The sequence below is a fragment of the Xenia sp. Carnegie-2017 genome, unplaced genomic scaffold (genome assembly GCF_021976095.1).
Source record: "Xenia sp. Carnegie-2017 unplaced genomic scaffold, XeniaSp_v1 HiC_scaffold_16, whole genome shotgun sequence".
NCBI classification, from domain to species: domain Eukaryota; kingdom Metazoa; phylum Cnidaria; class Anthozoa; order Malacalcyonacea; family Xeniidae; genus Xenia; species Xenia sp. Carnegie-2017.
The window spans coordinates 10,983,617-11,009,285 of NW_025813469.1; the positions used below are offsets into that span (position 1 = coordinate 10,983,617).

Consider the following 25,669-nt stretch of genomic DNA (forward strand, 5'->3'; position numbering starts at 1 on the left):
GAAAATTGATAAACTACCACAGATTTGGAAAGTTCGGGAAGTGGGTCTTTAAACGAAAATAAAGATTATATTTTGAAAAATGTGAAAATAAGTTTAACGTCAATGTCAGTGCAGTAGCGTTTAATGATTTGTGTGAGTTTGCGTTGTGTGTGTCGTGAGTAATCACCTATGTAAGGTAGTTTGAAATAACGTTTATTGTCAGGTTGTTGTATATCGTTAGTGTTAGTTGTGGAGTTAGATGAGTCAGTGCTTTTCTTGTTGTCCAAATAGTGTTGTATAGTGTTGTTGATGAAATGAAAAGGAAAAGAATTACGTTGGAGAGTGAATATTAGTTTCTTTAAATCACGTTGAAAGCCGATGTCTGTGTTGTTGAGTTTCCGTGCTCTGTCGGTCAGTGTTCGTATCAGTCCAATTTTGTAATTTAATGGTGTGAAACTAAAAAAGTTAGTCAGTAGTCCTGTATATGTTGGTTTGTGGTACGTAGAGGTCATACAGTTTTCATGTGATTTAGTTAGTAAGATGTCAAGAAAGGGTAACTGATTGTCAAGATGTCAAGAAAGGGTAACTGATTGTCAATAGATTCTTAACGATTCTTTCTGCAAACCATTGTCACTGTACCAAAGTAACCTTCATAACCTACATTCATAGCATTATGACATTTATTTTCTTTTACCTTGATTTGACAAATATAGAAACGTCGGTAATGAGCTGTTGGCATAACGAAAATCAATATAATCAGACGCTTTCCATCCAAATTTGTCGCTGATCTCATTCTTCAAAGAATCTTCATCATTTTCTCTCCTTTACTACAGTCACATACAAACGTGGTTCTGGGTTGAATGTTATCCCGCAATATCCATTTATCCAAGAAAATCTACAAAACAATAATTCCTAATTTAGAACATACATCAAGTAGGAAAAGACATTTATTTTCGGTAAACTGGGCAATTTTTACTAAAATATAGCGTAGTATCACAATTGAAATTTTATAATCGCATACTTTTAAAAGCAAAAAATTAATAAAAAAAGTTTTTCAGAAAAATTAAACACGCGTCAGTCACTGCTTTGAATTATAAGTGCGGGAAATTACGGTGGCCGGTACGGGTCACCAGAAAAATAATTTAAAAAACATAACAAAGAATAAGAAAACATCACTCAAAATCATACTACACATTTCAAAATACTCACTACACATTTCAAAATACTCACTACACATTTCAAAATACTCATTCGTCCCAGTCTTACCCTGGTCTGGCCTGCCCACGGTCATCATTAGTTTCCATCTGAAACTGACGTGACATCATAAAGTAAGCATATTAAATATATAATTCCACATTTCACAACACAAACAAATTGGGACATTGGGATAATAGCATGAAAATATTGGCTGAACTCTACTTAGAAATTCTTCCAGGGTTTTGCTGGTCTTGGTCGGGCCACAAGATTAGTAGACGATCTACATATCGAAGCAAATGTATTTGCAGTGGCTTTCGAAAAATGTCCGTACTTTAATAGCAAAAATTTGAGTATATGAGTTTGCATTCGCTAGGTCGCGTACGTTCTTGTGTGATGAGTTACAAAAATAACAAGGAAACCAAAGAAGAAATTTGCACATAGCGCTATAATTTGTTGCACAAGAAACGCCAAAGAAAATAAAAAGTTTGGTAATTTCGAGTAAAAGCAATAAATTTAGAACTTCAATACCAATTACGTCAATAAGTGCATTAGTTAAACTAATGATTGTCGAATATCACCAATACAAATACAATTATATGCAATCTGTACATTGACCACTCATGTTGTGTGGTCTAACCAAGACCAAGAAATCCCTGGAAGAAATATTACTAATAGTTCATGTACGCGTATTGCATATTTTGATGCTATTGTGGCGATATGTTTGTCTATGTGCCGAATTTCACAAAGACAACATATCGCCACAATAGCGTCAAAATATCCTTAAGCGTACTGAACTATTAGTAATATCAGAAGCATATATTTATATTAGCTTTCTGACATCACGTCAATTTCGTATATGGAAACTAATGACGACCGTGGGCAGGCCAGACCAGGGTAAGACTGGGACGAATGTGTAGCGAGTATTTTGAAATGTGTAGGGAGTATTTTGAAATGTGTAGGAAGTATTTTGAAATGTGTAGTGAGTATTTTGAAATGTGAAGAGTATTTTGAAAGTAGTGAATTTGTGAAAGTGAGTATTTTGAATGTGTAGTGAGCATTTTGAAATGTGAGTATTTTGAAATGTGTAGTGAGTATTTTTGTGTGTCAGTGAGTATTTTGAAATGTGTGAGTATTTTGAATATGTAGAGTATTTTGAATATGTAGTGGTATTTTGAAATGTGAGTATTTTGAAAAGTGAATTTTGAAATGAGTATTTTGAATGTGTAGTGAGTATTTTGAAATGTGTAGTGAGTATTTTAAAATGTGTAGTGAGTATTTTGAAGTATTTGAATGTGTAGTATTTGAAATGTAGTTGAAATGTAAATGTGTAGTATGATTTTGAGTGATGTTTTCTTATTGTTTGTTATGTTTTTTAAATTATTTTTCTGGTGACCCGTACCGGCCACCGTAGGAAATGATTGAATTCATTCCCTATTTTACAAAAAACGTTTGTCGTGCCTAATTACGTAGCTATACTTCACGACTTTTTAAATGTAAATACAACTTATAATTGAATGTATCTTATGCTTGGAGAAGAAACCTTTGAAAACATTTTTAAAAATTATTTTACAAGTCTTTAGTGGAGTTTTACTTACTGTTTTAATTTTTCAGTGACGTCTTTGCGAATACGGTAATAGTCGTCAAGAAATCCTCTGGTGAAATTGGGATCAAAATCATCTCCATCAGAATTTTCATCATCAGAATATATTTTGGACATATCGTTATCACTCAACATTTCAGGAACATCTGAAAGACAAAATTGTTATTAAAACACAATTTATACGCCTGTGATTGGTGCAGTAACCTGCGCCTGAAAAAACAAACTTGCCTCAGAAAAAATTATATTTTGTACGTAAATATACTTATTTCTGTGATATTGGCCCAGTACCATATTTTCCATTATCATGCAAAAACAATGACTTTACATTTTTTAACCATTTTATTAAGAAACTTAAAAACTTAAACAAAGCAAGAAAATCACACTCTTCTTTTAACTTATTGTTACAATTAAAACCTTTTTTTACTAATTACATTACAATTTATCTTGAAGTAATTCATTGCACCTGTAACTCTGTGTACATATCTAACAGGCTGGTTGTAGCTACATGTCATTCTAACTGATTATGATTTGAAATAAAGCAAAATAAAACAATAGCAGTATTGTATCTTGTTCATAAGAACATATTTGTGCCAGATAATTACAAATAAAATAAAATATAAGAAATACTTTCTTTTGTCTTTATAACACTGGTCAGCTAAAGATGTGATGCATTCAGCATCAGGAGCTTCCCATGACAGCATTTCTACAATTTATATTTTAAAAAGTGTCAGTAAGACAAGCTACATATAACAAGATGCCGGCTTAGGGCATGCACTTTCCTCAAGTGATTAAACCATTTCAGTATTTGTATGACCTTATCCAAACATGGAGAAGCATGAATGTTTCAAAATTGAGCCAGGTGATTTTTACGCTTTTGTTATGATGAGCAACATTCCTAATTGGTCAATCAGGCCATCTAAACCAATGAAAACCATTTAGTAGTAGTTTTATAAAATAAAAAAAAAACAAGAGGATAGTGTTGCAAGTATTATATAAATAAGGGAAAGTATGAAAGCTAAATTCACCCAAATAACATTGCTAAATTTTCCCAAACACATGAATATGTAAAGCTTTGTCAACAACAGAGCCAAAATATAGGCAAAACTTCTTACTCTAATACCTATATGTTTCATAATGTATCAAACAATATCTTCTACTCATATATATTTTGCATTCTTTCGAAAATGATGGCTTATATCATTGAATGATTACAGATTTACATTTTGCCACTCCTTGCAGGGGCCATATAGCAGAACAACAATACAGTGATGTTTGGCAGCTCGTCACTTAAAAGGAGCAAACATTTTTTGCTTCAAAAATCAATATTCATTCATGATGATACTTGTTCTAAATATATACAAATGTAGTCTTCCTTTTATGCACATTAAAACCAAAGATAGCAAATTGAAAAGCTAGCCACAATAAATAATGCAAGTCTACATGCTGTCCATGATCTTTCATCAAAGAGAATACCTCCTCATGGTGATCTGAGAAGTTGTGGATCTTACAAACATTCTTGCTTTAAGATTGAACGTTTTAAAAATGTCTTTTTAACACTAAATATGAATTGAAGTAAGTAAGTAGATACACCAGTTTAACTTGTTTTATTGGTAGTATGAATTAAGGAACAGCTATGTAATATTGTTTATATAAAAATATGTACTTATAGTATTAGTTATATGGTTTTTTATTAGTTAGAACCTTTGTAATTTAACCATATCTGTTGCAAAAAAAGAGTTCACATTTAATAAATACAAATATAAATTCAAATTCACGTCCAATTATTGATATCTACAGTATCAAAGCTTTTGTTCGTATGTTATTTAATGGTATTTTAAAGAACTTAGCGTTCTTACCTTGGTAAATGGCCTTATTAATTAAAATTTAGAGTTATAAAATACTCATTGTACATGTTCAGCTAACCTAGAAGAGAAATAATCTACAATTGAAGCATACAATTGAACATTCGCTAAAATGCTCCATGTCGATAACAAATGCATAGAGTTCGTCTGTAGACATGACTACACTGATAAGAACTTCATTCTACATATTTCACTGTAAAAATCGTTGATGTTTACGTGCAAAAAGTTTCAAACACAATTAGTAAAGCATGGAAAGCATTTCCTTCAATTTGTTCCAAACCGAAAGCACAATTTGATACATCAAACTTCTACGTTAAATGAAAACATAAAAACTGAGCGATTTGCTAGAATTAGCAAAAGCAATAAAGGATGAAGGATTCTTCATCCAATATAGACAATACAGACTGTTTCATATGCAATTTCTCGCGAATTTTTGTGTGAATGTTTTGATCATTTATTTAGGTTTTTTATCCCTAATCGCAACAGAAATACAAAAGTAGGTTTTAGCATGACATAGATGAAAAGAAATGCAATTGCATACCTGATTTCAAAACGAATAACCTGAGCAAAATATGAAATATTCCACACAAAATATTCCACAAAGAAATTAGTGGATAGAAATTATAATCGGTGACGTTACAGTTTGTCTTCCCCCCCTGTTAGAATAATTATTATTTTATCTTTTTTGTCTTTTTTTTGCTTAACATAAATGTGAATACAAACCAGGGCAGTGGCGTGCGGTGACCGAATTTAATAGGCAAGCGCTGGGGGTGAGCACTTAACTTTATAATTACGTAAAACTACTCAAATTTCAAGTACATTATCCGCTGTGTAATAACTGCACCTTCTTTAACCAAATATATAAAAAGCCTGTAAATAAATTCTAACACATAGAACACTCACGACTGTTGTAAATAACTTCTTCGCTAGTGAATAAAATAATCACAAAATTTAATAGCGTTTTAGTACGTTGAACTCACGTTCGGAGCTCATACGAAAGACTTATATATAACGCTAAAATCTACCGGAGACAAATATCAAAACTACTACGCAAAAGGAAGCTCTTGTCAATATCATAATCTTGTATTACATGCTACAGGTAATATCTTCTACATACATAAATTGCAAGACAATAGGCGCGAAATGTATTGTAGCAGTCGTGATTATAACAATTAAGAACAGCCAGTTTCGCGCACAAAATTGGCACGGCGTGTAACAAACTGAGGCCATGGCGTTGTTTAATGTTTATATTTTGGTATAATGACGTCATGGCAACGTGTTCTCCCGTTCTTCAAAATGTGTCTGGCACTGACTCGTACGTTTCAGAATATCGGAGAGTCGTGTTTATTATTTAGTATCTTGTAACTTTTATTTTTAGTCATTAATTTACGAATTCAACGACACAAGACTGACAAGAGCATAGTGTTTTGGTCATAATGCTAGTCATACTTTACCACAACACACGTTTGCGTGCATTTCGATATCTCTGCAGACTGCGGCCCCTGCTTGTTTACGCACATTGTGCGCAGAAAATAATAAAATAACCAGTAAAGCACCTACTACTTTGAATTAGAAATCAGAACATTACCTTTCGCTCTCAGTCATCTTTTAATAAACGATAACATTAACGGCGTGAATAATTCGGATGTCCAATGTGTTGAATATACGAATATTATTCGCGCGCTGATATGTGTTTAAAGTGCACATACAGCTATTTTTAGTTTTTTATTCTCAAATAGATTTTGGATAAATAATACAAATGCCGTTTACAGAATTTGAATAACTTTTTTCGTTTTTGAGTTATCTTTCGGTAAAGATGCGAATAAAACCTGAATTTCAATGTTTTGTAAAAAATGCCGAGAGCTCTAATCCGTGGCATGGGACTTACTTGTGACGTCATTTAAGCAACACAGACTGACTGCCAAAACAACTTACACTGTTTATGCATGTAAACAAACACAAAAATGCCAGATTGATGTGTAGTTTTTGGTTGTTCTAACGTAGCCAGTTCGGAGAAAGGCATTTCACTTCATCGCATACCATTTTTAACGACGAAAGAAGCGAAGCTAAGCGTAGGAAAAAGCGATGGGTCAACTTTGTGAAAGCTACTCGCGATAAGTGGGTCCCCACAAAGAATTCTGCAGTTTGCTCGGAACACTTCACAAAAGATTCGTTTTCTCGGCAATTCGGCTCGCTTTCTGAATCAGAAAGTAATTTTTCACCTCGACTCATTCGAGATGAATTCGGAATCGTTGCTTACCCGAGCATTTATTCTCGAAAAGATGACAATGAACTTACAACAAGAGATCGCAGAATGGTGAATACGTTAGAAATTATACATATGCATATCTACATTTTACCTGGAATTTGTGTGAGAGTATATTTCATAAATATATGTCATTTTACATGAAAAGAAAGTGGATGTCTGATTTTAAAGAGAGGTTGAATCAGAAAATATTCCAAGTACAAGTAGCGAACCTCAAGAGCAAATAGAAGAAACAACTTGTGATGAGCCTGTATTAGAGAAGGTAAACTTATATGATTATTACGCCACTGCTGTAAAGGTTAACGTAAATTATTGTTTTGTATATGTATTGCTGTTGTTTCTAATTTAGGAAGTAGCTGTGCAATGTGAATTACAATGCCAAAATTGTTTAAAACTTGAAAAAGAGAAACGTCGTTACAGGAACTTATGGCTTGGGGCAAAGTATAAGCTTCACTGTAGCAGAACTTATGCAAGCAGTTCTAATATGGATATGCTTGCAGTGGGTAAGTGTTTTTTAAGATAATACGCCTGTTAATTTTATTTCATGTATGATTCTAGGTCAAGAGAAGATTTGCCAACGTAATAGGATCAGCCATGTTTAATAACCTCAATTTCTACAATAGTACCAACTAAGCTTGCATGCACCCTGGAAAATTATTGAAGTTAATTACTAAGAAATATAGACTTAATCAACCTTGTGTAGCATTACTGAAGTATCTTATTTCATAGATGAGTATGACAACAACAGCAGCAATGAAGAATCATCAACTAGTTGCAAAGTGGTTGATCTTGATAGTTGTCCTGCTGAGGAGATTTTGGACCCAAATGATCTTAGTGGTGACTCAGACTCAGAGAGTGATCTTGGTGCTGAACAAAGTTAAGAGACTGAGACAGAAGAGACAATCACATCTAGTGACATGGAAGTTGACTCTGAATCAGAGCAGCCAAGAACATTTAAAAGGTAACAATTTTTGGATGAGAACTGTAATGTATCAATCACCATGACAATGTTAAAATAGTAGTGATTGTTAAATAAATCAAAGTTAAACAGCTTATTTAATCAGTCACTACCTTGATGACACAAATAATGTGTGCCAGTATGTAATGTAATTGTATTTATTTATAGCTACTATTGCATTTCATAAATTGAGTTTTTTCTTTTGTAGAGTGCTCAACAAAGACACCAACCTAAGAACAGAGAAAAAATTCATTGTGTTCTTCACCCAACTGTTTGAACTTTTTAAATTCTGCCCAATTTGCAAATCAGATGATGTTCTTGTTGAGATATTGCAAAATGGTTCAATGGAAAAAGTGAAAGTTAGTTGTTCCAATCAAAAATGTGGAGCAGCCACAACATGGAATAGTCAACCAGTCATGACTGGGACTTCCATTCCTGCTGGAAATTTGCTATTGTCATTTGCTATTTTTACTGCTGGAACCTCTGCCACAAAGGTGATCAGAGTTCTACAGCACGAAATGACATAAAAATGAAAGGCCATAAAAATATAATGAACTGTCCAAAAAACCGAAAGTAACCAGTTTTTAGGACCTGGTGGTATGAGCCCAGTTAGTTGGGATTCAGTGAAGTGAGAATTGACTGCATGGAAAGAATAAAGAGAAAGGAATTGTAATTTTGTATGTTTTGTATAACAAGTATAAGTGTGAAATGAAGATGCAATATATCAAGAGTGGCTTAAATCATTCCACACTTTACTGAATCCCTACTAGCTGGGCTCATGCAAACAACACCTAAAATGATATATAATGTTATGTTATTTTACAGATTGTCCTCTTCATACCCTGCAAAGTGTTCATTTTTTTTTAAATTAAAAGTTTTTCGAATAACATGGTAAGCACAAGCTGGAAGTGGAATTCTTTTGTCTCGAAGAATGCCATTTACCATTCTTGTAAATTGTCTATATGCAACAACTCGAAAAAACCTGAAAAGGCATAATACACAAGGTCCATTAAAACAGGTAGGAGTCCATAAAATACAAATTTTGCAAGTGTGCATTCATAGATAACCCAGACAGAAACATTTAACTATTAATTCTAACAAACCTTTGCTCCAAGAATCCTTTATGATATCTAACTCCATCTCGTCTTTGGTAAAGATTGGCAGCTAAATTTAATACCCATCGATTGAGGCAAATGGCATCAAATCCTGGATGCTCTGTTATGCATTTTGGCTGCCTTCCTAATTCGGATACCACCATATGATCTTGCATTTCAATCATGCAATTGGCAATTTCGTGGCAGCATCTACATTCTTTTGGATTAACCAAGAGAGGAACACGGCAGTTACCACAATTGCACCTACGAAAGTTATCTGTCAAAAGCTTCGGAAACAATAAATAAACAAATTTTCCAACTTTTCTTACCAAGAATCAAGAGGAACTTCATTTTGCATTCTGCGTTCGAGCTCTTCTGTTTGGCGTCTTTCTTCTTCTGTCTCTCTACTATAGTTTTCTAACCACTCTTCATCTGCAAGTGGTTCGTTTTCATACGCTTCAGCTTGGCCATACTTAAAATCGCCATCGGTGTTGCGGAGCGCATTTGATGACGATTGATCTTCGTCTTCTAAATCGAATTCCCGACTGTTCAATTCAATATTTTCCGCTGTTGTTGCTGTACTCGACTCAGAATCAGATGTCGACATGTTTCGTACAATTTTTATATTAATTTCAAAGCAATATATAAAGAATTGTTATTTCACACTATGTTGTTTTGTATGCAGCGCATTCATACGTTCCTTAAATGACGTCACAAACCTCTCGTTTTAAGTCCCCTCAGCGGCGCGGAAATTTCTCAAAAGCAAGCTAATTCAAACCGCAAAAAAAACTTTGTTTTTTCTTTTTTTACGAATTTTTTTTCGAAATCATGTTTTCCACAGTCTAAACTTTTAAAATTTCAACGAATTTGGAAAGGCTGTATGTGCACTTTAAAATTGCGAGCGTACAAGACTGTTGACCAATCGCTATCAAGCGGCGCCCTTAGAAGCGCCGCTTGCCTTTTCTCGATATTCCTCGAATAAGAAGCCTCCAAATCTAGATTAACGCATGCGCAAATGATGTGTGTGGTGTGTGTGGTGAAGGCATAGATAGCAGTTTGAAAATTATTCAACTGACAACGTATAAAAAGCAAAGCACGTGTGCGCATTGTACGTATGTTTTAAAATATTGTTTATGTCTTTTGTAGATCTGCTTCATTGCACTTTTTCTTTTATCTTTTGTTTTTACTTTGCTTTAGATAAATATATTAAAATATAAAACTAGGCGTTGTTATTCTTCGCTTTTAACTTCCGTGTTTATCAAACGTCGAATGAGAATTTCAACGTATTTTCTATCTTCAACTTGTTGCGATAAACAAATAATTTCGTCTAATCTTGGATTAATTTTGACCGTGAATTATATAGGAAAACGTATGAAATGGCTTGTCGTCCTAATAATTACGATTCATATGGATATGATGAATCAAGATTTGAAAGCCCTGTCAACGATAATTTTTATTGTCCAATTTGTCTCAATGTTATAAAAGATGCCAGAATGTGCCATAATGAACACATCTTTTGTCGTAAATGTATCGAAGAACATCTACGAGTTAATGCACAAAGATGTCCTCAATGTCAAGATAATTTGACTGTATCTACACTTCTTCCAGCGCGTGTTATAAATAATATGATTTCAAAGTTAAAGATCAACTGCAACTACGCTAATCGTGGTTGTCCGGAATTTATAAACGTTGAAGATCTTGAAAGACATGTTGAAAATTGTGGTTTTGCTCCAGTGTTGTGTTCTAATGTAGGTTGTGGTCTGGAGATAAACAAACGAGACAAGATTAAACATGAAAATGAGTTATGTGAATACAGAAAGATTCCTTCTCACGACTTTGAAGAGATTAGAGAAGTGTTTCAAAAAAGTTTTGATCAAGTGAAAATGCAGATGGCTAAAATAAATGCAAAAATGGATCAAGATAGAACTGAAATAAATAAAAAAATTAATGATGTATCTGGTCAGTCTACGAAAGAAATAATGGAATTAAAGAAAGAAATGTTGGAATCAAGGAAAGAAATAAAAGATGTTCAACAAAACCTTTCTACAATGACCAAGGAAATGAAAGAAATGAAAGCAATGATGTTTCAAATGTTCGAAAAGATAAATATAAATGAACAACATGTTCAAACATCAACATCACCAGTTGAAATGTTGATTAACTCTGTAAGAAGTGATATTTTGGTTGCTGGAGGTTCCTCACGTGGTCCCTCAAGTGTTGAAATATTTTCATGGAAGGAGGAGAAATGGTGTAAGACTGCATCAATGGAAAATCAACACTGGAAAGCTTCATCATTTATTTATAATGATAATTTATTTGTTGTTGGAGGTTGTGGCAGCGGAAAGTCAATAGAAATATTGAATATAAAACAGTTACCTTTGACATGGAGAAAATTTTCTGCAGAGCTTCCTTATGGATGTCGGAATCATCAAACTGTTGTTTATAAACAACAAATCTTTCACATTGGAGGATATAATTATTATAATTATACAACATTGGATCAAATTAGTGAAATACAGATTACAGGTACAACATCTTATGTTTTGAAAGAGTTGTGTCGTATGCCTGAACGAGATGGCCATGGAGCTGTTGTTGTTTATGATAAAGTTCTTATTTTTGGAGGAGAGGAAAACAATGGCAAAGTTTTGTCCAGTGTTTTGGAGTTTGATCCAAGGACTCTTACATGTAAGGAAATGCCTCCATTACATCATCCATTGACTGAAATGGCAAAAGTTCCATGGAGAGATCAAGTTGTTCTTCTTGGAGGTTATGATGGAGAAAAAAGTTTGAACAGTGTTTTCATGTATGACTGTAATACAGGAAATATTACAGTCTTACCATCCATGTTGGAAAAGAGATCCATGTGTTGTGCAGTTATAACTGGTGATACAATTGTTGTCATGGGAGGTGTGAATGATAAAGGTGAAGTTCTTAAATCAGTGGAGTGTTTCGAAATGGGAAGTAGTTCTTCATGGACATATCTTCCTTCGATGAATGAACCACGAAATGGAGCCATTGCTGAAATTTTACCCTTTGGTCAAAACTATTTATAAGCACAGAATTTTTCTCTAAATATTCAAAACATTATAACTCAGTAAAATTTGTTTATATTAAAGCTAAACATTACTTAAAATTGAATATGTAAACTTACAATGTTCATGTAACCTTTGATTATTATAATAAATTACTGGAGAAATAAATGGTTTTAGTATTTTACTAATTACAGAGACGAAAAGAAAACTTATTGCTTTAGTATTTGTTCAGAATCTTCAAACTTACAACTGTGTATGAGTTTGACCAGTGGTGTTGTCGATCATAGAGATTATAAATAATACTAGAGGTGGCATCGTAATATAATCAGTGAATATAATCTATACTCCAAAATACGGCACACATTTTTGGGGGGCAAAATCGATTGCCTGATGTTACGATACAGTGACGAACTATGATTTTTTGACTTTTTTGTTTTTATTATACGCAAATACAATAGTGAATATTGTTACAATCGATTTCTTGAACTATTTTTTTCTTTTCATCGTAATTTTAGAGGATACCTAATAAGGATAAGAAATTGGAGCTTCGAGTCAAAGATCTGGCTATTTAAAACAAATTGTCAAATTCTTTTTTCACGAATTTGCAACGCGTTTGCCATATTAAAAATTTGTTTGTCTAAATTCCATAGCGCTAAAAAATAAAAAAAATTTATCTTGTGAAACAAACATCTTTTTGCGTTGCTTCCGTCAAGCAATCCACTCCTCTTTTGGTTCACAGGTCTTCAACTCCTTTTTATTTTAACTTTTCATTTATTTTAAAACCAAGAAATGCAATGCAGCATTGCAGTATTCTGGCTGTCTTAGAATTGATTAATTATATCTTAGCTATTGGTAAATAATTACTGAAAAATGTGAGTCGACCTTTAGCAGTGCTCACTCTTATATCGCGCCCCCCTAAAATCAATAAATGCATATTATGTATGCATTATTACGTCTTATTACATTTTGTTTCAGATAAGCGTCCGTGACGTACACATGCAGCACATAGCTTCTATAAGTTCTATCTTGGAACGTTTTACGTTTGCTATTCAAACAATGGCAAAGAGACTGTATTCTGAAGTTGTTATCTCAAGTGGATAAGGGTCTTCCGCTAAAAAAGAACTTTGGTCATTTTGGATGGATGTTTCCAACACTCTTTGCTTTTAATAGGCTGTCCTGAAGACCGTGATAAGGCCATTGCTTTTCCAATCTTATTGGATGCTTTGATGTTGTTAATTTGGCCCTGGAACTCTTCCCAAATAGAAACTCAGTGACTGGTCCCTGTGATGAGCAAATACATGCTAATTTCTTATTTAAACAAGGTCTTATAGCTTGTCTTCGATGCATAGACAATTGATGGGTAGCATGACCAAGCAATGCCAGAGCATCAGTATTTATAGTTAGCAGTTTACCTGTATTCAAATTAGCTGTAACCGAATTGGGTTGGAGCAACAACTCAGCTGAATGTGCGAGGGCTGTGCTTGCTTGTTGATCGCGCGCACTCTCACGTGACTCCTTAGCAAGAAATAACCAATGATGAAGAAGAATCCTGTGGAGACTCGATCATCACGCCTCTTGATACAACACTTTAAAATTTCAATACAATAATACAAATGTTTAGGTCATCAGGTCATATATAGATGGCTATGTTGCAGAGATACTTGGAAAAGCAGCTATTGATTCAAGATTTGTATTGTCAAATAGACAACACACGCTTTTCTGAGCTCGTAAAATTGAAGTTGTAGTCGGCATCTCCAGCTTGTAGGGAGAGTCGACGAAGAAAAGCCAAAACTATCAACAAAAAATTTGTATACACGAAAGATTTACAATGTTTAACCAGTAGAAAATTATGGAAAAAACTTTCTAGAAAAGGACAAGGAACTAAGGGATGATCGAATAGGAGAAAAAGTAGGAATGAATTCCTCAAGGGGAGTGGGACAGGGGGTGCATATCTCTCCTAGCAAATGCTGAAAGAGACGCAGGAGGGTGCCGATTTGCTTTAAGTAAGCAATCATGGATTCAAAGATAGATGCGGAATGAAAAAATGGTTTGGTTTCTAAGTTGCTGTGCTAGATAACACAGTGAATGACAGTTGTAAGTGGATACGTACGGAAACTTTGCCTCGGGAATAGTTCTCTTGATAAGTAACACCGCACTGAAACAGTGTTCCGTAAGAAATAATAAGTGAAGACCATTATAATAAAGGATTTTTGTTGCAAGATAAGGCCGTGAAATTGTTCAACGTTAGAAACACAATCAAATAGACTTAATCTATCAACTTAATAGGTTTTTACTCCGAAAAGTTTCCACTTCAAAGCAAATGAAGATGTCGTGTTGAGCGAATCCGTTATATTGTAAAGGCCTTCTTTAGTGCATAGTTATAAAATATCTTACATAATAACTTTTTTTCCATTACCTTTAGTATGTCTCCCTCTGGTCAAGTGAATGAACTATTCCACTTCACAACATACGTCAATCTGTCAAAGTTTTTGTCGGTGCTCAAGCAGTAAATAATATGAGGAAAATGAGGTAAAAATTATTTTGCAAATCTTCAACTGAATTATGCGATAAATGATCAAGTATTGGCGTTGATGGATTGTTCAAACTGGTACAAAAAAGCTTTAAATTAAGCTTTACGACAATATTGAAAAAACATCATAGCTCCTGGAGAGCCATTAGAATGTATGGACTTCGAAAATGCTTTGATTGTCAAATATGTAAGAAGTTCGATCTTATATTAATTTTTATAAATTTTGTGTTTTAGTTATGACAAGAAAATTAAGGTTTATGTTATTCAAACATCATTTTTAAGAATTTTCGTTTCCATCATGCTTACATTGTGTGCGAAGACTGGGCTCTAGTGGCATGAAAATTTCCACAGACGTATACTTTCAATTTTTTGGTTCACTGGCACAGTACAGGAAATATACAGTAGGTCCAGTTCGCTGTGCAACTTTCTGTTTATTTAATTACATTACTGGCTGTCGTTAGTTATTTCATAATTCCTATTGTGTCATTATGGTAATCACATGCGTAATAATTAATATATACGCGACACAAAAAATTCAATAGAAAGGCTGTACTGTATATTTAGTATACTGTCTCAATGGTTGAACATAATAAAAGGCCTGAGTTCCATTGGCCAAATTTCATTTTTTTACCCTACTAAAAAAAACACGTATCTTCTTCGGTTCGCTACTTATCACTTCATGTTTCCTTTTTACATAAAGCTACTTTTTACCATTTCCTGGGTTCTACCTGGTAGTTACAATATGATACCAAATTATAATGTATATAAGTTCGTTTGTATAATTGTACTTTGGTTATCTCTTTTTAAAATATGCAATTTACAAATAATACAATTTTATCTTAGTAATACCGTTGAACTAAAACACATGCAACGCTGCCAGCAGCAAGAAATATTTGTCGTTAACAATCTGTGAAACACTGTTAACGATAAATATTTGCTCACTCAAGAAAGAACACTCAAAACCAAGAAAGAAAAACACGTAAACGATTAAACATGCTCGCTAAAAAAAAACAAGCAAAATTGTATGTAAAAGACTTTTTACGAAGACATTGAACATTTGTTTGGCTGACAGTATAACAAGAAAAACACATCAAACATATAAATGTTGTTGTAGTTTCGTATTTTAATAAAAACTATACCCCCGAAACACCTTCTTTTTTTGTTTTTCATACTTTTTTGAATCAACACCGGTTGCTTTGTAATTTTCTCTACAAAAAAGCAGCAGTTAAAACAATTCACTCGCCGAGACAGAATCGTTAAACAGTAAAGACGCGCGTCAAGGATAAAATCTCGCGTGTTTGGATAAATATTAATTTCGTTTGGTTATTAGGATTTTCTACTACAGCTAGTGTTTCATGTATCATAGTTCAACGAGTAAAACGCAGGTATGTTATCTAGAATATTAATAATATCGTCAACAGGTTTGGTTCAGTCCCATTAAGATTTAAACTCTCGTAAAGCAGATGTACATTCAGTACCAACCTCGAGTAACATGACTTGACTCGCGAGTATCGAATGGCGAGTGGGCAAGTGACTCGCGAGTCAATTCCAAGTCCCTCGAGAGGGACGAGTTGCGATTGAGCGAGTCACTCGCGATGCAGTTGCGAGTCCCTCTCGAGTGTGAGAAGTTTGCGAGTGAATAAGTGACTCGCTGTTTGCGACTGAATAAAATAACTCGCAAAAATTTCTTTTTCCAGGTTCTTAAGTGTAGTGACAAGTAAAATTCGTTCAACATTTCGAAGGCAACGGTTAAATATTTTTTATGAAACATGGGAGCAAAACGACTGTCATTTGAAGCAATAACTCACTCTCGAGTCACTCGCCCATTCGCCATTCGATACTCGCGAGTCAAGTCATGTTACTCGAGGTCGGTACTGTACATTCTTAACGATTCTTTCTGCAAACCATTGTCACTGTACCAAAGTAACCTTCATAACCTACATTCATAGGATTATGACATTTACTTTGTTTTACCTTGATTTGACAAATATCGAAACGTCGGTAATGAGCTGTTGGCATAACGAAAATCAATATAATCAGACGCTTTCCATCCAAATTTGTCGTTGATCTCATTCTTCAAAGAATCTTCATCATTTTTTCTCTCCTTTACTACAGTCACATACAAACGTGGTTCTGGGTTGAATGTTATCACGCAATATCCATTTATCCAAGAAAATCTACAAAACAATAATTCCTTATTTAGAACATGCATCGAGTAGGAAAAGACATTTATTTTCGGTAAACTGTGTGATTTTTACTAAAATATAACGTAGTATAACAATTGAAATTTCATATTCCCATACTTTTAAAAGAAAAATTTAATGAAAAAAGTTCTTCAGAACAATTAAACACGCGTCAGTCACTGCTTTGAATCATAAGTGCGAGAAATGGTTGAATTCATTCTATATTTTACAGAAAACGTTTGTCGTGCATAATTACGTAGCTATACTTCACGACTTTTTAAATGTTAATACAACTTATAATTAAATGTATCTTGTGCTTGGATAAGAAACCTTTTCAAGCATTTTTAAAAATTATTTACAAGTCTCAAGTGGATTTTTACTTACTGTTTTAATTTTTCAGTGACGTCTTTGCGAATACGGTAAAAGTCGTCAAGAAATCCTCTGGTGAAATTGGGATCAAAATCATCTTCATCAGAATCTTCATCATCAGAATATATTTTGGACACATCGTTCTCACTCAACATTTCAGGAACATCTGAAAGACAAAATTGTTATTAAAACACAATTCGAACGCCTGTGATAACGTCTGTGATTGGTGCAGTAACCTGCGCCTGAAAAAACGAACTTGCCTCAGAAAAAATTATCTTTTGTACGTAAATATACTTATTTCAGTGATATTGGCCCAGTACCATAGTTTTGCGATTATCATGCAAAAACAACGACTTTATATTTTTTGACCAACTTGGAGCTGTATATTTAATAAGATTACTGGATGCGGCTAGACATCTATTGGTCAAAAAAAGCAATTTACTGGCTACCACTATGCTAATCACATGCGTAATAAGATATGCGTTACACAAAAAAATTCGATAGAGTGGGACTTCTGTTTGATTCTATACTGTGTCTAAGACTTACTAGATTGAAATTACAATCGGTGACGTAACAGCCTGATAATTATTAAAATTAATCATGTTTTTCCTTGCTGTCAGAACAATTGTTTTGAAAAATTAAGTAATGTAGGATGTTGATATGTGAATACATTCTCCTTTTCTTCTTTTAATATCAAGTTGAATACGAACCTATGCATCTGCAGTATAATGGTTCAATATCATTACAACCAAAGTTTTTAATGAATGGTACCTTAATAATGGTAACCTAGCAAATTTTAAATGTACAGAAAACATTGAAGAAATTAGGAAAAAACTAAAATTTCTCTTTACCTTTACTTATTTATGCAATCTGCGCATGTATTTCGCCGTATAAAACGAGCCAGAAGGTCCAGTTTTTTTGACACTGTTTTAAAAGGGGTATAAAATATCTTTAGAAATTGAACACGTTGTTTTGCTTAGAGATTATGAATAATACAAGAGTTGGCATCGTGATACAGTCTATTGTCCAAAAAGTAATGGAACACGTTTTTGATGGGGAATCGAGTTCCAGATGTTCAGTTAGAGTGGCAGACTGTGATTGTCTGTAAATATCAGGAATAAATATTATAATTAACATTGTCACAATCAATTCGCTGAAATGCGTTTTTCTTTTTATCGTAATTTTTAGTGTTTTAAACCATTCATTTTTTGAGAAACATGTTTGTGCTGCTTTTAGACTATTACAATTTAATGTACCACAAAACTGGTCGTTTTCACATTTTCCAAACAACTAAAATGACACGAAGTCATTTTTAAGTCTAAATCATTGGTCTAATATCCCATGAAATATCCTTAATCAGAAATGAGAACAGGTGATTGTAGTGGTTGCGAACGGAACAAGTAAAAACCCCTTATCAGCCCCCTGGGAAAACAGTAATCTTCATATTTTATTACAAGTACGACTACCTCAACGAGATTTAACTAAGAGACCTCTGGGTTCCATAAACAAGTTGTCGTACGTTTTTGTTTTTTAGCTTTCAACCTCGACTTTTCTAAAAATTGTAAGAAAAATTATTCCAAACTAGGATTCTGACCAACCTTTTAAAAAAAAAGTTGATGAAGTGATTCCGATATAAAATATTTCATTACGTATGGTTTAACTATGTCTTTGAGTTCACATACAGTCTGATAACTAAAAAACGTATAGGGTCTAGGGGCATTCTCAGCCGGCAATTTAAGAAATGAAAAATACGTAAAGTGGCGCCGCAACTGCAGGTATTGAAATATTTTAACAGACTTAGTTCTGAAGATCTTCTTTTTATATACACCTTCAGTGACGTAGACAGACAGTGAATTCAGTCGTAAGGCCAAATGTATGATTATTTATCTATTGGCTAAAACATCTAATGGATAAGTAATATCCAATGGAAAAGTCTTCAATACAGTGGATAAAACTACGTTGTATAAAGCAAAGATAGCAAATAATTAATTATTCAATCGATAACCGTCACTATGGTGAGCATGTTTACGCGATTGCACCTGTTACATAAAATATTGTTTTAACTGTTCATGTCTTTTGTAAATCTACTTCAATGCATTATTTTGTTTTGTCTTCAACACTTGGATAAATTTTAACATCAAATTATGTGAGAAAACGTATGAAATGGCTTATCGTCCAGATGATTATAAAAGTGGATATGAAGAGTCAAGATTTAAGACTGCTGTTGATGAAACTTTTTACTGTTCGATTTGTCTTAACGTCGTTAGAGATGCAAGAATGTGTCAACATAACGAACATATTTTTTGTCGTTATTGTATCAAAGAACATCTACGAGTTAATGCACAAAGATGTCCTCAATGTCAAGAGAGATTGACTGTAGCTACACTTCTTCCAGCGCGTTTCGTAAATAACTTGATTTCAAAGTTTAAGATAAGCTGCGACTACGCTAATCGTGGTTGTTCAGAATTTGTCAACGTTGAAGATCTTGAAAGACATGTTGAAAATTGTGGTTTTGCTCCAGTGTTGTGTTCTAATGAACGTTGTGACAAGGAGATAAACAAACGAGACAAGATTAAACATGAAACTGAGTTATGTGAATACAGAAAGATTCCTTCTCACGACTTTGAAGAGATTAGAGAAATGTTTGAAAAACGTTTTGATCATGAGGAACAAGAGAAAGTGCAACTGACTGAAATGAGTAGAAAAATTAATCAACAGTTTGATGTTGTATGTGGTCAGTCTATGAAAGAAATAATAGAATTAAAGAAAGAAATGATGGAATCAAGGAAAGAAATAAAAGATGTTCAACAAAATCTTTCTACAGTGACCAAAGAAATGATAGAATCAAGGAAAGAAATAAAACATGTTCAACAAAATCTTTTTACAGTGGCCCAGGAAATAAAAGATGTTCAAAAAAACCTTTCTACAGTGACCAAAGAAATGAAAGAAATGAAAGCCATGATGTTTCAAATGTTCGAAAAGATGAATATAAATGAACAACATGTTCAAACATCAACATCACCAGTTGAAATGTTGATGAACTCAGTAAAATGTGATATTTTGGTTGCTGGAGGTTACCCATATGATTCCTTAAAAAGTGTTGAAATATTCTCATGGGAGGAAGAGAAATGGTTTCAAACTGCATCAATGGTAAATGAACACATGTGGGATTCATCATTTATTTATGATGATAATTTATTTGTTTTTGGAGGTGGGAAGTCAACGGAGACATTGAATATAAAACAGTTACCGTTGACATGGAAGACATTTCACAAAGAGCTTCCTTATCATTGTTGGGGTCATCAAACTGTTGTTTGTAGACAACAAATCTTTTTCATTGGAGGAGAAGATTATGGCCAAGGAAAAACAGATGTCATCAGTAAAATAAAGATTTATGGCACAAAATCTCATGTTTTGAAAGAGTTGTGTGATATGCCTGAACCACGGTATAAGCATGGAGCTGTTGTTGTTGATGATAAAGTTCTTATTTTTGGAGGAACGGAAAAAGATTGCAAAGTTTTGTCCAGTGTTTTGGAGTTTGATCCAAGGACTCTTACATTTAAGGAAATGCCTCCATTACCTCATCCATTAACTGAATTGGCGACAGTTCAATGGAGAGATCAAGTTGTTCTTCTTGGAGGTTCTGATGATAGAGAAAAAAGTTTGAAAAGTGTTATCATGTATGACTGTAATACAGGAAAGATTACAGTCTTACCATCCATGTTGGAAAACAGATCCGGGTGTTGTGCAGTTATAACTGGTGGTACAATTGTTGTCATGGGAGGTGTGGATGATAAAGGTGAACATCTTAAATCAGTAGAGTATTTTAAAATGGGAAGCAGTTCTTCATGGACATATCTTCCTTCAATGAATAAACGACGATTTGTAGCCATTGCTGAAATTTTACCTTTTGGACAAAAGTATATATAAGAACAGAATTATTCTCAAAATAATCAGAACATTACAACTCAGTAAAAGTTGTTTATATTAAAGCTAAACACTACTTAAAATTAAATATGTAAACTTACAATGTCCATATAACCTTTGATTATTATAATAAATTACTGGAGAAATAAATGGTTTTAGTATTTTACTAATGACAGAGACAAAAAGAAAATTTATTGCTTTAGTATTTGTTCAGAATCTTCAAACTTACAACTGTGTATGAGTTTGACCAGTGGTATTGTCAATCATAAAGATTATAAATAATACTAGAGGTGGCATCGTAATATAATCAGTGAATATAATCTATAGTCCCAAATAAGCACACATTTTGGGGGCAAAATGGATTCCTTGATGTTACGATACAGTGGCCAATTATGATTTTTTGACTTTTTTGTTTTTATTATACGCAAATACAATAGTAAATATTGTCACACTCGATTTCTTGAACTATTTTTTCTTTTCTTCGTAAGTTTAGAGGATACCTAATAAGGATACGAAATTGGAGCTCCAAGTCAAAGATCTGGCTATTTAAAACAAATCGCAAAATTCTTTTTTCACGAATTTGCAACGTGTTTCCCACATTAAAAATTTGTTTGTCTAAAATCCATAGCGCTAACAAATAAAAAAATTTTACCTTGTGAAACAAACAACATCTTTTTGCGTTCCTTCCGTCAAGCAATCCACTCCTCTTTTGGTTTACAGGTCTTTAACTCCTTTTTTATTTTAACTTTTCATTTATTTTAAAACCGAGAAATGCAATGCAGCACTGCAGTATTCTGGCTGTCTTAGAATTGATTATTTATATCTTAGCTATTAGTAATTAATTAATGCAAAATATGAGTCGATATTTAGCAGTGCTCACTCTTTCATTGCGCCCCCTAACTTCATTCTAAAGCCTGATTTCCACTAGCCACTTATCATAACGTTTCGTAGCAAAACGTAACAGGGCGCATGCGTGCTTATGAATTTGATGGTCAATAGGCGCAAGCACGCATGCGCAATGTTGAGCTTTGCCACGATACGTTACGACACGTGGCTAGTGGAAAGCAGGCTTAATGTGAGATTGTGAGATGTCAATGCACATTATGCATGAATGATTTACGTCATATTACATTTTTTTTTCAGATAAGCGTCCATGACGTACACATGCAGCACATAGCTTTTATAAGTTCTATTTTGTAACGTTTTACGTTTGTTATTCAAACAATGGCAGAGACTGTATTCTGAAGTTGCTATCTCAAGCGGAGAAGGGTCGAGTAGGGATATGCAGAACACTCCGAGATTATCTGACATATCTAAGGAAAAATCAATTTTGAGTTCGATGCCAAATTAGATATTGAGTTCATTTACGATTTGAATTTCGATTCCGAGCTCGAATCTTTGGCTCGGTAAATAGAATATATCGTAATTTTAGATCGTGATTTAATTTTTTAGCCAATTGCAGTTGAGAGTCTTTTTTAAAATAATAGCGTATGCACCAATATGAGGCATCCAGCATGGAGACAGAAAAATTTTACAAACAAGTTAAAACGTTCACGCATATTTTTCGGGATTTTTGTTGTCTTTTTTCAAATCTAGGTATGGATTAATGAAGAAAAATTATCCTATTTTTAGTGATATAATTATTATTTGGAGTTCTTGTCTGTTTTTTACGTATGATTACTTTATGTAAAGACATGTTTTCGTAACTGCGATGATAGTTGCCTACATTTGGTAAATATATAATATAGATACAATCAATTATACAAAGTTTGCGTTCCACGGTCTGTTACGATGGAATGGGGAGAGTTTTCGCTTTTTTAAACAATTTAAAAGTGATTTTTGGGCCACCTATATTGAGAGTTGCAAAGCTTGTCAAAATATAAGACCTTTAGGACCATATATACGTGGAAGTCACGCGAGACAGCGCGCGTGACAAACATTAAACATGAATCAAGGTATATATTTAGTACTATTTACATAAATCGATTGCATGAAAAAATGAAAAAAACGCAAGCAGATTTCTTTCTGGGGCGCCTATGCCGAAACTCGAAAGCAGTTGGCAAAAATATATTTGTTTACATTCATCCGGGACCTAAATATTTCCCCAAGCTCCGCGTCCCCACTACCGTCGGTCGCGGGCTTGCACAGATCTTCTCTCGAGTTCTCCCAAAGGTCTCCTCGGTTTGTATAAGCCTGTGTAAACACAGTAAACATCTTTTATTTCTTAAATGTCATGAATGATCACTCAATTTTAGTATCTTACTGTATTACGTTGTTTATGCCTCATATCTATTCAGATTTCAGACGTTTAAAGTCAAACACAAAATTACAGAAGTTCCGAAAGGTTCTACTTTATTGTGATTGTGCGCTCCCCCTCATTCCGTAAAAATCCCCCCGGAATTGTTAACAGACAGACACAAATCGAGATTTCACAAGTATATAGGTCGCGTGGGGGAATGGGTCGAGTCATGTCAAGAATAGTGTTTTGCCACGCATAAGGCAGCAACAAGGAAAAATTGAGTCTCATGACTTCACATTCAGTTCCGTCTTGTAGAGTTGTATTAGTTTGTCGATCAATCATCCTCAATTGTTGATGAATATGTTTCTCCTCAAAAATATCTTGCTGTGGCATGCTAGCTGCAATTTCAAAGCACAAATGTGTAAAAAACGACAATAAATCAATTTTTTCATTGTTTTCCACTGCCAAGAAGCAAAGCAAACATCGGCCGCCGAAAAAACACACATTACTTCAGGGGGGAGCTTGACAAAATTTAGATGTATTTTTGGCTTCAGCCAGTCATGGGACAAAACTATAGAAGTTATCGTTCAAGATGTATTTTAGTTTTGCGTGGTGTTTGCATTTACGTCACGTGATGTGTTTGCTCTTCCAATTTGATTGTCGGATGTGGACGGTGTGTTTGATTTGTATCTTCTGGTTCCAGATGTTGACGGTCTGCTGCGTTTAACAATTTCCATTTCAGTTGTAGACGCTGTGTTTGAATAATTTATGCTGGTTTCGGCGGTGGACCCCAAGCTGTCTCTTGCGATATTTGTATCTAAGATGTTGAAGGCTAAAAAAATAATGACTATTATTATTTGGCTTTTCAATGACAATCACACGTTTAGTCAATATACACTTTAGATTTCTTTTTAAATAGCATCTGTTCTTAAATCAATTTTTAAAGAAGCTGATAATGATAATACTTTGAAACTAACATAACATGACTAAAGAATAGCCTGTCTATTCCATTTGTAATCCTTTCGCACTTGCTTCCATCTGTATAAAATTAGTTGTTAAAAATGCTAACCTTCCAAAAAAACAATCCAATTCTATCTTCCAAATGCAGATTGTTGTATAATTACGCAGTTTCTGGAAGAAGTTTCTACTCCATCTGAGCCTCTGCTGATCTTTTCACCATTTGCATTTGCATTGAAATACTGGCTTCGCCCATTGACCACCCCAATGTCGAGAGACTTAATTTCTTGTCTCACTCTTTCTTCATTCGGAAACAGAACTCCGTGATCTTTTAGCAAGGCAAAAAACCATTTCAGTGCCACTGCTACTCCATTTAGTCTTACTCTACTTGAGCTTGACGTAAATGTCACTTTTGGATTCACGCAAGAGAGTAACTAGAAATGAGAAATGTCACAATTACTTTATGAATTTGGTCTATGGGCTATGAATTTATTACATACGTTTTTGCAAGATATTTTGTGCTCTATTGACTTCATTATTAAGTCCACAATAATTGGCTTTTCTGTTTGAAGCATTGCATGAGACACTTGCGCTTGGTTGGTCTGCAATCGCTTTATCCACACTGGAAGGATTGTTTGTTTGAAAAAAGCGATGGCATTGCTTGGATAGAGATCATCAATACTTACCAGCCGTATTACCTATGTTATAATTGTGCAAGTGGTCATTGGCTATTGCTCAATTCTTTCATGTTATGTGGTTAATAAGGCAGTTACCTTCTCAGCAAATGCTACCAAAAATGGATGATTTCTTAAACAGCAGTCGTCGATGTTCGGTGCTTCAATGGTAAATTGTTGACAGAGCTCATTAGTTCTTGTTATGCAGAGGTATTCGACAGATCTGCTAATTGCCACCATGGTCCCAAAAGCACTAGACCCTCTTTCCATTATTGCATTGTTTTCGAATTCTGCGTTCTGTTGATTCTCCATTCCGAAAGGACTTCTTGCTTCTTCTTGAAAGGGAATTAGGACAAGCCTTCCAAGTACTCTACAGCACGTGAAAAATTACATTAGTGCAATAAAAAGCAAACTTCTTCCATAAATACTGAAAAATCTACCTGGGGTCATTGTTCAATCCCTCTAAAGTGTCCCAATTGACTGTGAACATCGGAATCGTTCGAGGAGCTGCTTCGAAAACACATGTCCCGTCTTTGCCACTGTTGTAGAAAGAGACCGCAACATTTTCAATAACTGTGGGGCTCTTAACGTAGTCGAGCACGGGAGGCAAAGTTGATCTGCTGCATAGCCTGGGGATGAATCTTTCCCTTACTGCTGAAAAGAAGTTTTATCCATTTCCTACAAGACTTAGTGCGGCTTTTGAACATTTTGTCTTTCCAAGTCTGTTTGTTCCACATACAAAGGGCAGGGGACAAAATCCCAGAATATCCACAATCATTTCATAATGAAAGCCTAATAACAT

General features: G+C 34.1%; 3 protein-coding genes and 2 long non-coding RNA genes across 9 annotated transcripts; 1 reads left to right on the top strand and 4 right to left on the bottom strand.

The window, feature by feature from the left end:
* Positions 1-641: 641 nt before the first annotated feature.
* Positions 642-6,255, bottom strand: LOC124437466. 5 transcript variants are annotated; one of them, XR_006945700.1, is made up of 5 exons: positions 5,180-5,377; positions 4,633-4,699; positions 3,404-3,692; positions 2,772-2,922; positions 642-874 (listed from the first exon to the last, which is right to left on the bottom strand). It is a non-coding gene; the product is annotated as an uncharacterized LOC124437466 (long non-coding RNA). The 5 variants fall into 5 exon arrangements; XR_006945699.1 differs by lacking the exon at positions 4,633-4,699 and having other exon boundaries at positions 3,404-3,479; positions 3,591-3,692; positions 5,180-5,366; XR_006945701.1 differs by lacking the exons at positions 4,633-4,699; positions 5,180-5,377 and adding an exon at positions 6,227-6,255.
* Positions 6,256-8,515: 2,260 nt separating this feature from the next.
* LOC124437453 lies at positions 8,516-9,759 on the bottom strand. The gene is made up of 3 exons (XM_046987429.1): positions 9,286-9,759; positions 8,966-9,220; positions 8,516-8,844 (listed from the first exon to the last, which is right to left on the bottom strand). The coding sequence occupies exons 1-3, from the start codon at positions 9,561-9,563 to the stop codon at positions 8,682-8,684; spliced, it is 696 nt and encodes a 231-aa protein (XP_046843385.1). The 5' UTR covers positions 9,564-9,759; the 3' UTR covers positions 8,516-8,681.
* A 455-nt stretch (positions 9,760-10,214) lies between these two features.
* On the top strand, positions 10,215-21,182 carry LOC124437448. The gene is made up of 2 exons (XM_046987423.1): positions 10,215-11,688; positions 20,588-21,182. The coding sequence occupies exons 1-2, from the start codon at positions 10,333-10,335 to the stop codon at positions 20,660-20,662; spliced, it is 1,431 nt and encodes a 476-aa protein (XP_046843379.1). The 5' UTR covers positions 10,215-10,332; the 3' UTR covers positions 20,663-21,182.
* Positions 16,353-17,232, bottom strand: LOC124437460. Its single transcript, XM_046987442.1, has 2 exons — positions 17,086-17,232; positions 16,353-16,695 (listed from the first exon to the last, which is right to left on the bottom strand). The coding sequence occupies exons 1-2, from the start codon at positions 17,223-17,225 to the stop codon at positions 16,479-16,481; spliced, it is 357 nt and encodes a 118-aa protein (XP_046843398.1). The 5' UTR covers positions 17,226-17,232; the 3' UTR covers positions 16,353-16,478.
* A 2,566-nt stretch (positions 21,183-23,748) lies between the features above and the next one.
* Positions 23,749-24,772, bottom strand: LOC124437477. Its single transcript, XR_006945717.1, has 2 exons — positions 24,306-24,772; positions 23,749-24,068 (listed from the first exon to the last, which is right to left on the bottom strand). It is a non-coding gene; the product is annotated as an uncharacterized LOC124437477 (long non-coding RNA).
* Positions 24,773-25,669: the final 897 nt, after the last annotated feature.